At 39.1% G+C, this 14,298-nt stretch overlaps 1 protein-coding gene across 1 annotated transcript in view; it reads left to right on the top strand.

The window, feature by feature from the left end:
* The window catches only part of LOC135197860 (ubiquilin-1-like), a 130,303-nt gene that overhangs the window by 99,602 nt on the left and 16,403 nt on the right, over nt 1-14,298 (top strand). The window contains exons 5-7 of the mRNA XM_064225041.1: nt 2,469-2,588; nt 5,451-5,758; nt 5,906-6,064. Of these exons, the coding sequence (XP_064081111.1) occupies nt 2,469-2,588; nt 5,451-5,758; nt 5,906-6,064 (587 nt within the window). The remainder of the gene's footprint in view (nt 1-2,468; nt 2,589-5,450; nt 5,759-5,905; nt 6,065-14,298) is intronic.

Raw genomic sequence — 14,298 nt, 5'->3', positions numbered from 1 at the left:
TTTAGCCTGCTAATGGCCGAGTCATTCAGATGTGTGCTGATGCTAGTCAAGTTACGGTAATTTTCTTATTAATCTCGAGAATTGAATAGAAAATCTCAAGATTAAAAAGAAATCCCAAGATAATAAAATAATTGTAAAAATAACACGCCTTGGAGTCCTTAATATCATCTCTCTCTCTCTCTCTCTCGCTCTCTCTCTCTCTCTCTCTCCTCTCTCTCTATTCTCTCTCTCTCTATCTCTCTCTCTCTCTCTCTCTCTCCTTCTTCTCTTCTCTCCTTCACTCAGGAATAAATACATACGTACTGTAATTTGAGTCTTTCACCAACGGGTATCAGTAAATGTGTAGACATTGTGTGCGTGTTTAAAAAAATGTGCAGTACACACATTCCGATGTTTCGGTTTTTGGAATTTTTCAGATTTCGGAAATGTTAGGTCAGATGCATAATCAAACAAACACCACTACTGCAGCAAAAACATTTTTTCCCTTTATGTTTTTCATTATTGTTATTTATTAATTACAGTTTATTTAAATAAATATTAATATAATACTGTTAAATGAATGTGAGATAATTAAGATCACCTATAATAAAATAGTGGGACAATTAATACCATATGTTCACTAATAGGTATTATTTTCAAAACAAACATTCCGTAAAACACAAAAAATATATGTACATAACAATCAAAATATAATAATGTTTTGCAGTTCAACTTGTGAATTTTAACAATAAGTATGACTATATAATATATTTCACCATATCGATCTTGAAGTTGAAGAGTCGTAAAATTCTGAGGATGGTCCGGGAAAAGGATTTGTACTTTGTGATTACGTATCGCTACAACACCATGTGGTATTTTCATACCACTATATTGATGACGCATCACTATGACACACTGGTGTTTTTCATACCACTATACGTTAAAGTTAAAAACATGACATAGAATCGACTTTGCGACTTCGTTCACTTTGATATTTTTAACGATACAATAACTATCATTTGTACTACTAAAACCATCTTCACATAAGTAATTTTTCGTAAGATATGTGTTGTTGCAAAAGCTAGCTTATACATAAAAGGCTTTTATAATTTAAGTCATCTTAGATATACATATGTACCCAAACTCATTGTGGGGAAATTTACTACTGTTTCCTCGGATATTGAAATACTTTAGCATCATTCAAACACTTTAATAATATAATGCATAAATACTAGGAGAACCAGAGGTTGATCTGGCTAGAGTGAAGGCCCATGAAGTCAGAGCTGTTGCAACTTCTATGGCTTATAAACACAATTTATATTTAGACGCCATTATCAATGCGACGTATTGGAAATGTAGGTCAGTGTTTGCAACACATTATTTAACGGAGATTCAAGCAGTGTACGAAAACTGTTCCACATTGGGACCTTTTGTAGTAACTGGCACGGTGTTGGGTAAGGGAAGAAAGGAAGTCAATCCTTCCTAATAATTTTTAACTTGATCTTTGGTGTTGTTTTTTTAAGGGTGTCTGAGGTTATGGAAGTGTACTAGTGGTACCCTACAGTCCATTTAGGTAAAGGGTAAAAATATTTAGGTTAAGGTGATTCCCATGTTGTTGTTGTCCTTATTGTTTATTGTGTACGGCTCCATGAGCAGACGTATAATTATCGCATGTCAGTCCACGGTTAGCCCTAGACTACATGTAAATGTCTATAGCTTGGCGCTCGGATCCATATATCACGCCAATGCTGGTACACTTCTATAGCTTGGTGCGCGGCTCCATATACCCCGCCAATGCTGGTACGTGTATATAGCTTGACGCAAGGCTCCATGTACTTCGTCAAGGCTTTCAAGATCGGCAGACTTAAGAGGCAGTAACCTTCAAGTCAGCTATCTTAAAAGGTCAGGACTAAAAGAGAACTACTAAATTCCAATAGAAATTCCTCATTAAATATGGTTAGCTGCCATGGCCCCACCTCCAAAATGTGCCAATCAGCTATATGTAACTACCAGGTAAGTTGCATACGTAAAAATGATATTTTTATGATAAAATAATGTTTTACGTATACTTACCTGGTAGTTACATCATTAGAGCCCACCCACCTCCCCTCACATGGACAGGTAGGCATCAAAATTCTGAGGTTTAGTTGTGGTAGTTCTACATTCCCCGGTAGAGGGAGGGGGTATGGGAATCACCTGACCAGTCAATTAGCACTGCCGCAAAATTCGAAATTCTGCCGTGACGTCAGAGACTACAGCTATATGTAACTACCAGGTAAGTATACATAAAACATTATTTTATCATAAAAATATCATTTTTATGAATAATTTAACACTGTTAGATGAATAATAGTGATCTTACAAGCTTACTAAGGCAACAACAATAACATGTTGACAGTGAAGGAAGGTTCTCTCCCCCCTAATCAGGAATAGTCACTGGAGAGAATCTCAAGTATTTTTATGCTGATGATTTTTTCTTGTCTTCACAGGTGGATATAGTGCTTTACAACGTATGTATAGAGATATACAGGAACCTATGTTGAATGCTGCACAAGAACAGTTTGGTTCAAATCCATTTGCGTCCTTAGTTGGGAATAATACAGCTTCTGGTAAGTTAATGCAGATATTTACTTATATTGTATTTTTTAATATTGAAATGTTTTTATTAAAGGGATAGTGGCTTTCCAATTTTGTATTGAAGAAGTGGAAGTACTCTTCGAAAAAGTATTTAAAAAAACGCAGTTTTTTTTAAATACAGTCTTGACAATAGGATTATTTCCCGCGCAAGCTGGTAACCAGTCGGATCAATCTTAAGAATGAAAAGCAAGGAATCCGTGACTTCTGGCAACCCTGATCGTCCGATGCATTGTGAGCTTGGAAGCCATTCATGTACTGCGTGACTGGGCAGTCTTTTCTTTGCCGCCTTAGAGATACGTATGGTTTTGCTTTCTCCCCCTAAGGCAGTCCTTTGTTTCGCCCTTTATTTCTCAGTGTGTGTGTGTTTGCGTGGTTTGAGTTATGGATTCCCCTGGATCTTTGAAGACTCGTCCAGTATATGTGCCTGGGCATTCGAGGATTGCCCTGTTCCAGGTTTTTTACTTCTGTAGCAACTGACCCACATTTATTTAGCTAAAATCTTACTATGATTTGCTTTATTTTGTTTTTCTGAATTAAAAATGTGCTGTGTTTACATTGTTACTACAGGCAGTCCCCGGGTTACGACGGTCTCGGCTTACGACGTTCCGAGGTTACAACACTTTTCAATTATATTCATCAGACATTATTTCCAGGGTTACAACGCATGTTCCAGGGTTACGACGCCTACAACGCTCATCTGGCAGATGAAATATGACCAAAAATGCAAAATAATCAATATTTGAAGGTTTTTTTTTTTTTATGAAAAATGCCATAAGAATGTAGTTTACATAGTTTTCAATGCACCCAAAGCATTAAAAGTAAGGTTTTCTTAGGATTTTTTACGATGTTCCGGCTTACGACGTGTCTCAAGAACGGAACCCCCGTCGTAACCCGGGGACTGCCTGTATTTGAAAATTAGTTAACATTTATTTATCATGCAAAACAAATAAACCTACATACACGTATAGTAAATTAACTACTTTAACCCTTAGTGGATGAGGTAAAAAAAATCAATATGCAGTGTAGGAAAATAGGGTAGATATAAAAAGAGAGAAAAGAATAAGAGAGATAGAGTTGCGTTAAGCAACGGATGTGTTTGTCTTACTGGCGACAATAACCCAAACAAGTGGAGATGTTTATCGTGCTAGCGGCAATTTAAAAATTACATTCTGCTCCTCTAAGATAAAGCTCCTGATTAACCCTTGACCTGTCAGCAGAAGCCAGACACTTCCAGCGACGTCATTAATCACGCCCAGTAAAGGTGTTGAAATTAATTACCGCCCAAAAAGGTTGCACAATGGGATGTCGTCATTAGTCTCCAAGCAATGAGGAAGTACCAGAAGGTGGCGACAGAAAAGACCACCTACTAGAAGAAGGAGACATTTCTATGGAGAAATGTGGACAGAAGACGCCAAAAAGGAAGAAGCCTGAGGTTGCGGTTGTGTGCCTTAATAATAATAATAATAATAATAATAATAATGTGCATAAAAGTTCTTTCTCATCTTAGAGAGAGAGAATGAGAGAAATAAAAATATAACTTGTACAATATTGACAGTACATACAAAGCATGAGTTACAAGCTTAACTGTCATTGGTTACTTCCTACCCCTGCAACCAAGTGCATGTTGTCATGGAAAGGGAGAGAGAAGGGAGGGGTGAACATGGTTTTTGTTATCCGGTACATATTCCATGATAATAAATAAGTATTAAGGATTTTACTTTAACATTTGATTAATATTTGGCTGTTTACTTTAATTTCTGAAAATTAGTAAATTTATTCTTTTATCATAAAAAATGTATTTTGTCACATAAATAAAATGAAAATACAGTAATTAGTGAAAATGTCTATATGAAAAAATCTCCCAAGTAAAAAAAATCTGCCAAGTAGTAGTGACTTCCCCCAATTCCTCCTTGGAGAAGTGGGTTACGTGCTCCCTTACCGATTCGATAGTCGCGAGTTCGATTCCCCACTCTGCCAACATGGAATCTGAGGAATTTATTTCTGGTGATTAGAAATTCATTTGTCGATATAATGTTCGGATCCCACAATAAGCTGTAGGTCCCATTGCTAACCTATTGGTTCCTAGCCACGTAAAAAAAAAAATGTAATTCTTCAGGCCAGCCCTCAGCTCAGTGGTCTGGTAAAACTAAGATCTACTTTTTTTTTAAGTGAACTTCCCCGTGATATATTTGGGGATGTCTTTCACAGAAAAATTGCAAAGTACTGAATCCACGATTGCTGAACCACAATCTAGCAGGATCCACTGTATGTTGAGATATATTTTCATTGGAATTGAAATGCCAAAAAAACATACTATGCAGATATTGAATATACTAAAGTTGTGCAATACACTAAATGCAGTATAAACGCTGGTAAATAATGCTGATAAATCCAGAAGTGAATTGCAGTATATTCTGTCTACTACAAAGGTGGACAGAATGAAAATTAATAGAATATTTGCAAGGATCTGGGAGTTGGCTAAGCATGCACTTGGATGCATTCTACTCAGTTAGGGCATTTCACTTTGCGCACCTGGATGCATACTTACTAGTCGGGGCTGTTTATGATTTTTGGGTTTATATTAAAAAATTTGGGACATGCCTTAATAATTTTTAATATGAAGTACAATTTACCTTCTTGCTGTATTTATTTATTTATTTATTTATTTTATTTTTTTTTTTTTTTTTTTTTTTGTGGGGGGGTGGGAGAAAGTTGAAAATAAAATCCTTTCATTGGTGTGCCTAGTAGACTAAGTTTTTTTTTTTTTTTTTTTTTTTTTTTTTTTTTTTTTATATACTGAATTTATTCAATATATTTATTTGTTGATCTTAAAGATGCAGCTCAAGCTGGAAGAGAAAATAGTGACCCAATGCCTAATCCTTGGGCACCACGTGGATCTACGCCTGATGCCACCACAACGACAACTACTACCACATCTCCGTCATCTACAGCAGCTGCCACCAGTAGTACAACTGGCACGAGTACATCCACTACTAATAGTACATCTGGCATAGGTAGTACTCCAGGCATTGCTGGAATGCTTCAAAGTCCAGGAATGCAGTCACTGATGCAACAAATGATTGAAAATCCACAGTTGATGTCATCTATGATTAACGCTCCATACACTCAGGCTATGTTTCAGGTGATTTTTTTTACTTTTTATGTCATATGACGAGTGTTTCTATTTTTGAAAAATATGTGAAAATATTTCTCAAGAATTTTGCCTATAAGTTATGCTTTAAGTGGAGTTTTGGAGTTGATGAAATTGTTTTAATTGCATGCATTTCAGAGTCTAATGGCCAATCCAGAGTTGGCACAGCAGATTATAGGAGCCAATCCATTGTTTTCTGGGAATCCAGTTCTTCAGGAGCAGATGCGTACAATGTTACCCGCTTTCCTAAATCAATTACAGAACCCAGAGATCCAGAATTTTATGTTGAATCCACAGGTGAGATTTTAAATGTTGAATAATCTGAACAAATTAAGACTTCTTGAAATACCATGTGCCATTGAAATTAAATGATGTTTCTTCACTTTGGTCCCCACAATAGTGGCTACACTGATACCTCAGTTTAAGGGATTTAACTTGTGATCTGACTGATAAATCCCAATCCAAAAATGTAATTCGTGACAGAATACCGCAGTGAGTGAGCAAGATGTAATGGGTCCTGAAACACACGTGGCACTTTCCTTTTGTATCCCATGACATCTATGCCTTACCATCTCAGTCTGTGAATTTGTTGGGTTCTACTGCTGTCTTGGTTCTTGATTCTCCTTCATTTAGACTGTGGATTTTAACCCAGATTCAGATGATTCTCCTTCAGTGTAAGTGATTCATAGTTTGATTGCTTCACTTCACCTTCTATTTTTTGCCAAAGATGAATTGGCTCTTATTAAAACTTCGTGAGAAGTTGAAGCTATCATATTCTGTTGAGGTGTATTTTGAGGCAGTCTTGGAAGTATATCCTTTATAGCTGGATCTCTGAATGCCACTGCTTAAGTTTTCAGTTTTATGAAGCTGCTTAGAGCTACATGTTAACACAAGTACAATATTAGATTTTCAACCTACCTCCATTCAAGACTGAAGTTTTTTCAGTTCTCGTGGAAGCGAGAGCTCTCAAATCGGTAAAGTACTACATGTAATAGTGAGGTGGGAGCACCTAATAAGTCTGTATGTATACCCTTTTATAGCACAAGTGCTCATTATCTGTGTCAGGTTAAAAAAAATAGTAATAGATAATAAATAAATATTAGCCCTGAAGGGCAGCAGTTCTCGAGGGTTTTTTAATATTAACCTTACCTTGGTAAGTTATATCCAAAGCTTAGGGAGGAATGTCTTTTAACAATTCAGTTTTGGCTTTAGCTCAGCAGTCAGTTCCTATTTTTGACATATCTCTCTCATTATTGTATTCTTAATCCCAAAGTTTATAGGACCATATCCAAGGTCTTCGAAATCAGGAGACTAAAGAATTCTGAGCACAATCTTTAAAGTCTTCCCTCTAACATACTGTGCCTGCAACCTTTTCCACATGAAAGTGCTGCACAGAATGTCAATCTAAACTGCCATTGAGTTGTTCTACTTCAATAAGGTCTTTCAAGGTAATCAAGGCTCATGTTCCAAGTGAAAGAATTGCAAAAGCATCCATAACTGATGTTTTGATCTCTCAGGGTCAAGGAGGATACCAAATACAATTTTGGGTGTATGGTAAAGCTGCAGACACCCAGACATATTAGCAAAAAATACATTTTATAGACAATAAACATAAGTATGGTAATTTTTTACCATCGTATGATGGCTGAAATGCAAGCAAAACAGCTTTGTTCATACACAGAACAAACATTCGGTCTTAACAATAAGATTATCTTCTTGCGCCAGCTGGAAACCAGTTAAAAACAATCAAAGATTGTAAAGAAAGGAATCTGTGGCATCTGGCAACTCATACGTATAAGAGGTGGAAGCTTGTCACCGACCAGGCATAGAACCCCGCGACGCATCAATCTTTCTTTGATCGCCTTGGAAAGTAGTTGCTTGCACTCTCTTTCCCAAGCCAGTTGCTTTGTTTGACCATGATTTGTTTCAAAAGTGTGCTATCTGTGTTGGTTGTACTTCCTTCAATTCGTCATTGGAAGTAGAGAGTTTTGCACAGGATGAGATCTTGTTTATTGTAACTTCCCCTCTCCTGCAGGATATAATGTTCTTCCCGAGAGGGAGGAGGCTACGCTTTCTGCTTCTTTTATTTCAGATTCTGAATCAAACAAGATGGCAGCTGTTTGGGTGGCTCTAGGTCTACGGGGTGCCCCCTTATTGGCTGGCCTGCTCACATATCTTGGCTGCTTGTCACCTCCCTCTAACCCCCTCAGCATTCTCCTCACCTCCTTGCCTATACTACTTTACCTCTTGTATACTGCCTCCCAGCAGGACGGTTTTGTCAATGTGACACTTACGGGGTCACCCTTTATCGCTCAGCCAGTGAGGCCATTGACCTGTGCTGCCATTCAAGATGTCTTGACATCACTCCCAGCATCCTCTCAGCTTATGACGTCTGCTGCGGTGGCATCTTTGCCTCCCATTCTTGTGACGTCATCTCCATCTTCGCCTATGACCTCATCACAACCTCTTGCTGAGCCATCAGGTATGTTTCAAGCTGTGGTCGAGAAGCGGGACTCTCCTTGCTCGAGTCAAACGGAGAATTCTGGAATTTGTAGCATCTTCTGCGAGTGAGAGGAGTGCTTCACCGGCTTCTCTCCATGGATGTGTCTCTCCCTAACACACATGTATGCGGCCATGGAAGTGATAACCCTCCATGTCAACCATTTCTGTCTTCTTTACCTGTTCCAGTCCATTCTGGAATTTGTGGCATCCTCTGCAATTGAGAGGAGTGCTTCACCGGCTTCTCTCCAGGGACGTGTCTCTCCCTAACACACTCCATCTCGACCATCTGTCTCCTTTGCCTGTTCCAGTCCATTGTAAGATGATAAAGCTTCGATTAAGATTCTTCTCGGCAAACGTGGTTGTAAGATGATAAGGCTCTGATTAAGATTCTTCTCAGCAAACGTGGTTGACGGTTGCGAATGTGAGGTGACTCGGGTCCATTGACGTTTCTTGTTTGCCTTCCAAAGACTGGAACCTTAGGGATCAGTCTCCTTCAGGATGTTCGCTTCGCCGTCGTTCTCTGTCTCGAGACTGTGCTCGTGTGTCGTCGCAAGGCCATGTACTTGATTTGTCCCATGAACGTGTACGTGGTTCGTTAAACCAGCACCTACAAAGTTTGGCTCGAGAACATGTACGGGTTTCTTCGCATGACCATTTTCTGAAGTCCTCTGTTTCAGGATCTTCAGTAGTTAGGACCCCACTCCAACTAGTGGGAGGCATGATGCCTGGCTTCCTAGGGAAGCCTCTCCAGTGTCGTTAGGGAAGGACGTGGATCCTACCAAGCTACTTTGTGTCATCGGTCTCCTTTGCTGAAACCAGAGGAAGAAGTGAGCCAGGAGTTTCGGTCTTCTTTCTCAGAGGTTATTGATCTCATTCATGAGTTAAATCTTAGGTGTAGAGCGCAGACTCAGTCTTCTGTGACCCCTATGGGTAAAGAGGCCTTGCTAAGTCAAAGGCAAGATACTAAGGCCTCGTTTGAACTCATTTGGTCGGGGCATGCTCAGTCTATGTTGCAGCATGTTAACACCTTGGTTTCGGACCGGCATGGCTCTCTGTGCTCCAGTACATCCTCGAAGTTCCTCCTCCTCTTGTGCAGCATAGGAAATATTATTCCACCAGTGTGGTTCAGCTGATGTCGCATCAGCTTAATTTGGACGTGATCCATCTTAAGCCTGGTTTGACCCTGGATGCCGTTAAATCTGAAGGACCATAATTTTCTTCGCATGAGGACATGGCTATGGAGGCTGCTGCTTCTACCTGATTATATATTGTATAATTGTTATGGGTATAGATAAGTGTGATTATATATTGTATAATTGTTATGGGTATTTTATGCATTGTTGAAATATGGTGGGTGTCCTATATATAGACAACATGTGGTAGATTCTAGAAGGTGTCTGTTGATGTATTTAAGTTGTGTTGTGACGTCATAGGCTGTGACGTCATAGACAAGATGGCGGCGGCGTCGGCCGGATGTAAACAATAACACGGGGCAGTAGAAAGCACGTGTTGGTGGTGTGTGGTTGGTAGGGGAGAGCTCTCTGTCTGGTAGGAGTTGTTCTTTGGGTCGTAAGTCTTGTGGTGCTGGTGTTTTAAGGTGATTTCTGGAGTGTACTGGAGTTGGAGAAAGCGTACAGGTGGGTAGATTATTCATTTTTATAGAGAAAGAAAGGAGTTAGGCTAGGCCAAAATTCAAACTGGTAGCAGAGCGTGGTTGATCAAAGATGCCTGGATCCGACAGTGAACAAAGGGAGACTACTAGATGGAGAAGGGAATGTCCTAGGTTTAGCGGGATACAAGAAGAATACAAAGAATGGAAAGGTCAAGCCGAAGATTGGCTATTGTTGTATGGAGAAGATACAAAATACCCGGCGATAGAAATGAGAATGAGCTTAAAAGGGAAAGCCCGAGAGCTAGTGGAAGCATTAGATAAAGATAAACTTACTGGTACAGAGGGTCCAAAGTTAATCCTAGAGAAACTAGATAAAGCCTATCTAAAAGACTCGGTAATGGAGAATTACGGTAGAATAAAAAGATACCTTCTAATAAGAAGAGAATCTAGTGAAAATATGGCGGACTATTTAATTAGATACGAGAAGGCAGCATCTGAGTGTGAAAGAGCAATGGGGAAAGGCGCGCTTGAAGGCGAAGTCAAGGGGTATCATGTAATAGAGCAAGCAAATCTCACGGAAAATCAAAAACAAATGGTATTATCGGCTTGTGGGCAAGAAAAGCTAGAGTACGGAACAGTGTCGCAAACAATGAAAAGACTATTTGAGGGATTAGGGACTAAAGAGGAACGGGAATGGTGGGGTTCGTCAGAAGGCAATGCCAGTTCTGGGAGAGGGAGGGAAAACCAAAGATATCGGGGAAGATGGAACCGAGGAAGGGGTGGTAGAAATCCTATAAACAAAGAAGGGAAGGTAACAGTATGTGCAATATGCAGCTCAGAATGGCATTGGGCTAGGGATTGTCCTCAGAATTTTCATAATAGGAAGAAAAACTGAAACAAGACTAGAAGAAATAAGGTAAAAACAGAAAATGGGACAGAAGAAGAAGAGGTTTATGTAGGAGAAGTTAATAAAATAGTGGAAGCATCATGGGAGGTGGTTGATGCAATTTTGGACACAGGGTGTAAATCAACAGTTTGCGGGGAATTGTGACTAGCACGTATTGTCATGGATTTGAGTCAGGAAGAGTTGAGGAGAATGAGGGACACTAGGACAGAGTCTAATAAAGTGTTTAATTTTGGTGAGACATCTTATAAGTCCAGAGGAATAATAGAAATACCTGTGATACTAAAAAACAGAAAGTTTTATTTGAAGACGGAAATTCTGCAAGGTGATATACCCTGGCTGATAGGTAAGCAAACCATGAGTAAAATGGGTATGACCCTAAATTTGAAAGAAAATTGTGTCATAGTAGAAGTATTAGGGGGAATGAAAGTAGAGTTAAGAGAAGACGAACAGGGTCATTTAAGAGTGCCTATAAGGAGGAGGAAGGTAGAAGAATTATTACTGGAGGGTTGGAAGGGAAAGAATCCGAGGGAAATTAAGAACACAATGAAGAAATTACATTTACAGTTTGGTCATGGAAGTGGAGATAAAATATGGAAGCTAACAGAGGAAGCACAATGGAGTAATGGGTTAATCGAAAAAGAAAAAGAGGAAATAAGAAAGTTACTAACGGAACTGATTAAAAATTGTGAGGTTTGTAAAAATAAAAAATACAAAAGAAACCCCGCCAAACCGGTAGTAGGCTTTTCTTGGAGTAAAACGTTCAATGAAGTCGTAGCGATGGATGTGGGAGAGATAGAAGAGAGAAAGTTCTTGGTAATAGTGGATATGGCAACGAGATATTGTCAGGCCTGTTGGATAAAAGATAAGAAACCAGAAACTATAATAAAGATACTTTTTGAGTGCTGGTTTGCTATATTTGGAGCACCCTCCAAAATATTGTCAGATAATGGGGGAGAATTTCAAAATGAAAAAGTAAGGAGGATGGCAGAAAAATGGAATATTAAAGTATTAGCCACAGCATCAGAATCTCCGTGGAGCAACGGATTATGTGAAAAGACCGTAGGCATGATCAAGGGAAGTGTAAGGAAGATGATGGAGGAAGAGGAAGTAGATTGGTCCCTAGCTTTGAAATGGGTAGTGAGTGCTAGGAACTGTTTAATGAATAATGGAGGTTTCTCTCCCAACCAATTAGTATTTGGAAAAAACCCTTCACTGCCTAACCTAATAGGAGAAGAAAGTTCTAGTCCTGCAAGCAGAGAAAAAGGGATGGAAGAGGGTATGGTAAGGGACACACTGAATGCAATGCACAAGGCCAGAGAAGCATTTATAAAAAATGAGTCCTGTAATAAAATAAGAATAGCGCTAAACAAAAACATCAGAGAACATAAATTTGAAGAAGCAGTGGTAGGAGATGAGGTATTCTATAAGAGGGAAAATGAAAATGAATGGAGAGGACCTGCTCAGGTAGTGGGAGTATCGGGGAAAACAATAATAGTCAAACATGGGGATTCTTTAAGAGAAGTAGCTAGGATACATGTGACAAGGATTCAACGACGATCACCAGATACAGAAGAGATATCGGCTAGAATAGATAAATCCCATGGGGTGAAAGGTAGGTCAGATGGCCCAAATGAAGGGAAAGTAGATTGGCTGGAAGGAGAGGAGATAATGGGTGAGAGAAGGAATGCAGACACAGAAGAGACTATAGAAAGAGAGGTGATAGAGGAAACAGTGGAAGATAACGGGCAAAGTGGGTCAATAGAAAGCGAGTTAATGGAAGAGATACCAAAATTCAAAAAGGGAAATAGAGTTAGGGCTATAAACAATGATACAGGACAACAAAGTTAAAGAATGGACTATTTTAGGTCTTGCAGGAAAAAGATCAAGCCAAGCATGGCTGATTCGTACAATATACGAGACTCACAGTCAGGTGACAAAGGGTGGGTTAACTTGAGGGATTATAGTCAGGTAGAAAAAATTGAAGATGAAGAGGAGGTGTTGCTGGGATTTGAAAATAGAAGCATAATGGAAGCTAAAGAAAAAGAACTTCTAAGTTGGAGAGATAACCAGGTATATGAGGAGGTAAATGATGTTGGACAAAAAGCTATATCTACAAGATGGATAGTAACTGAAAAGATAAAAGGGGGGGAAAGGATATGTAAAGCAAGATTGGTAGCTAGAGGGTTTGAAGAAGAAATGGCTGAGTGGGAAAAGGATGCTCCCACATGCAATGCTGAAATTTTAAAATTCTGTCTAACCATAATAAAGGTGAAAAATTGGAATTGTTATACATTGGATGTCAAAAACTGCATATTTACAAGGTGACGAGATACAAAGAGAAGTGTACTTGAAGCCACCAAGGGAAGATGGTTGGAGGGGATTATGGAAGTTTGAAGAAAACAGTCTATGGGCTCAAGGATGCAGCAAAGCATGGTATTGTAAAGTGGTGAAAGTAGTGAAGGAGCTTCAAGGTGAGAGAAGTAGACTAGAACCTAATATATTCTTTTGGAAAAAGAACAATAAATTGGAAGGCTTTTTGTGTACACACGTAGATGATTTTTGCTACGGAGGAACTGAAGGATTCTTAAAGGAAACGATTGGGAGATTGAAAGGGAAATTGCAAGTAGGAGAACAAGAGAGTAAAAGGTTCAAGTATATAGGAGTAGTAATAGAGCAGAAGGAGAATAGATTTTCCCTTAATCAGTGGCAGTATATAAATTCCATAAGAGAACCAGAGGCTAGAAGATATACGGGTAATAGAGTGCTAGAACAAAAAGAGTTAACAGAGTACAGATCAGTGGTAGGACAGCTGAATTGGGTATCTACTACACGATGCCAGAAATATCATATGATATTAGCGAATTAAGTAAAGCATTTAAAGAAGGAACAACTCAGGATATGAAGAAACTTATTAAAATTGTGAGAAAAACTAAGAGCATGATGGGCGAAGTTACAATAAGTGAGATGGAAGAAGAAAGGGTTTATTGGGAAGCCTATGCAGACGCTTCATTTGGAAACATAGAAGATGGCCATACTCAACTGGGTTATATTATTTCTTTGACAGATGGGAAGAGGAGAAGTCCCATATGGTGGAAGTCTAGGAAATCCAGGAGAGTGGCAAAATCCACCATTGAGGCTGAAGCCCTGAGTGTTGGGGAAGCTGTAGAAGGATTGATATATTTCAAGCATTTGTGGGAAGAGGTAGTAGGAGGGAGAAATTTAGAAGCCTTGGTTAACACTGATAGTAAAAACATAATGACCGCCATCAAATCGAGCACTGGTGTAAGTAGCAAGAGATTAAAAATAGATATTGCTGCAATAAGGGAAACCATTGAATCCGGGGAAATAAAGGAGGTGAGATGGATAAAAGGAAAGGAGCAAGTGGCTGATGTATTAACTAAAGCAGGAGTTTCAGGGGAATGTATTAGAAATTATGTAGAGGGTAAAGAGTTGGAGGACGAAGGAAATTAAGAGGGGAATACTAGGTTAGGAAACAGTCGGAGGGGAGGG

Source organism: Macrobrachium nipponense, chromosome 21, assembly GCF_015104395.2.
Source record: "Macrobrachium nipponense isolate FS-2020 chromosome 21, ASM1510439v2, whole genome shotgun sequence".
NCBI classification, from domain to species: domain Eukaryota; kingdom Metazoa; phylum Arthropoda; class Malacostraca; order Decapoda; family Palaemonidae; genus Macrobrachium; species Macrobrachium nipponense.
This window is presented reverse-complemented; position numbering and strand designations above follow the sequence as displayed.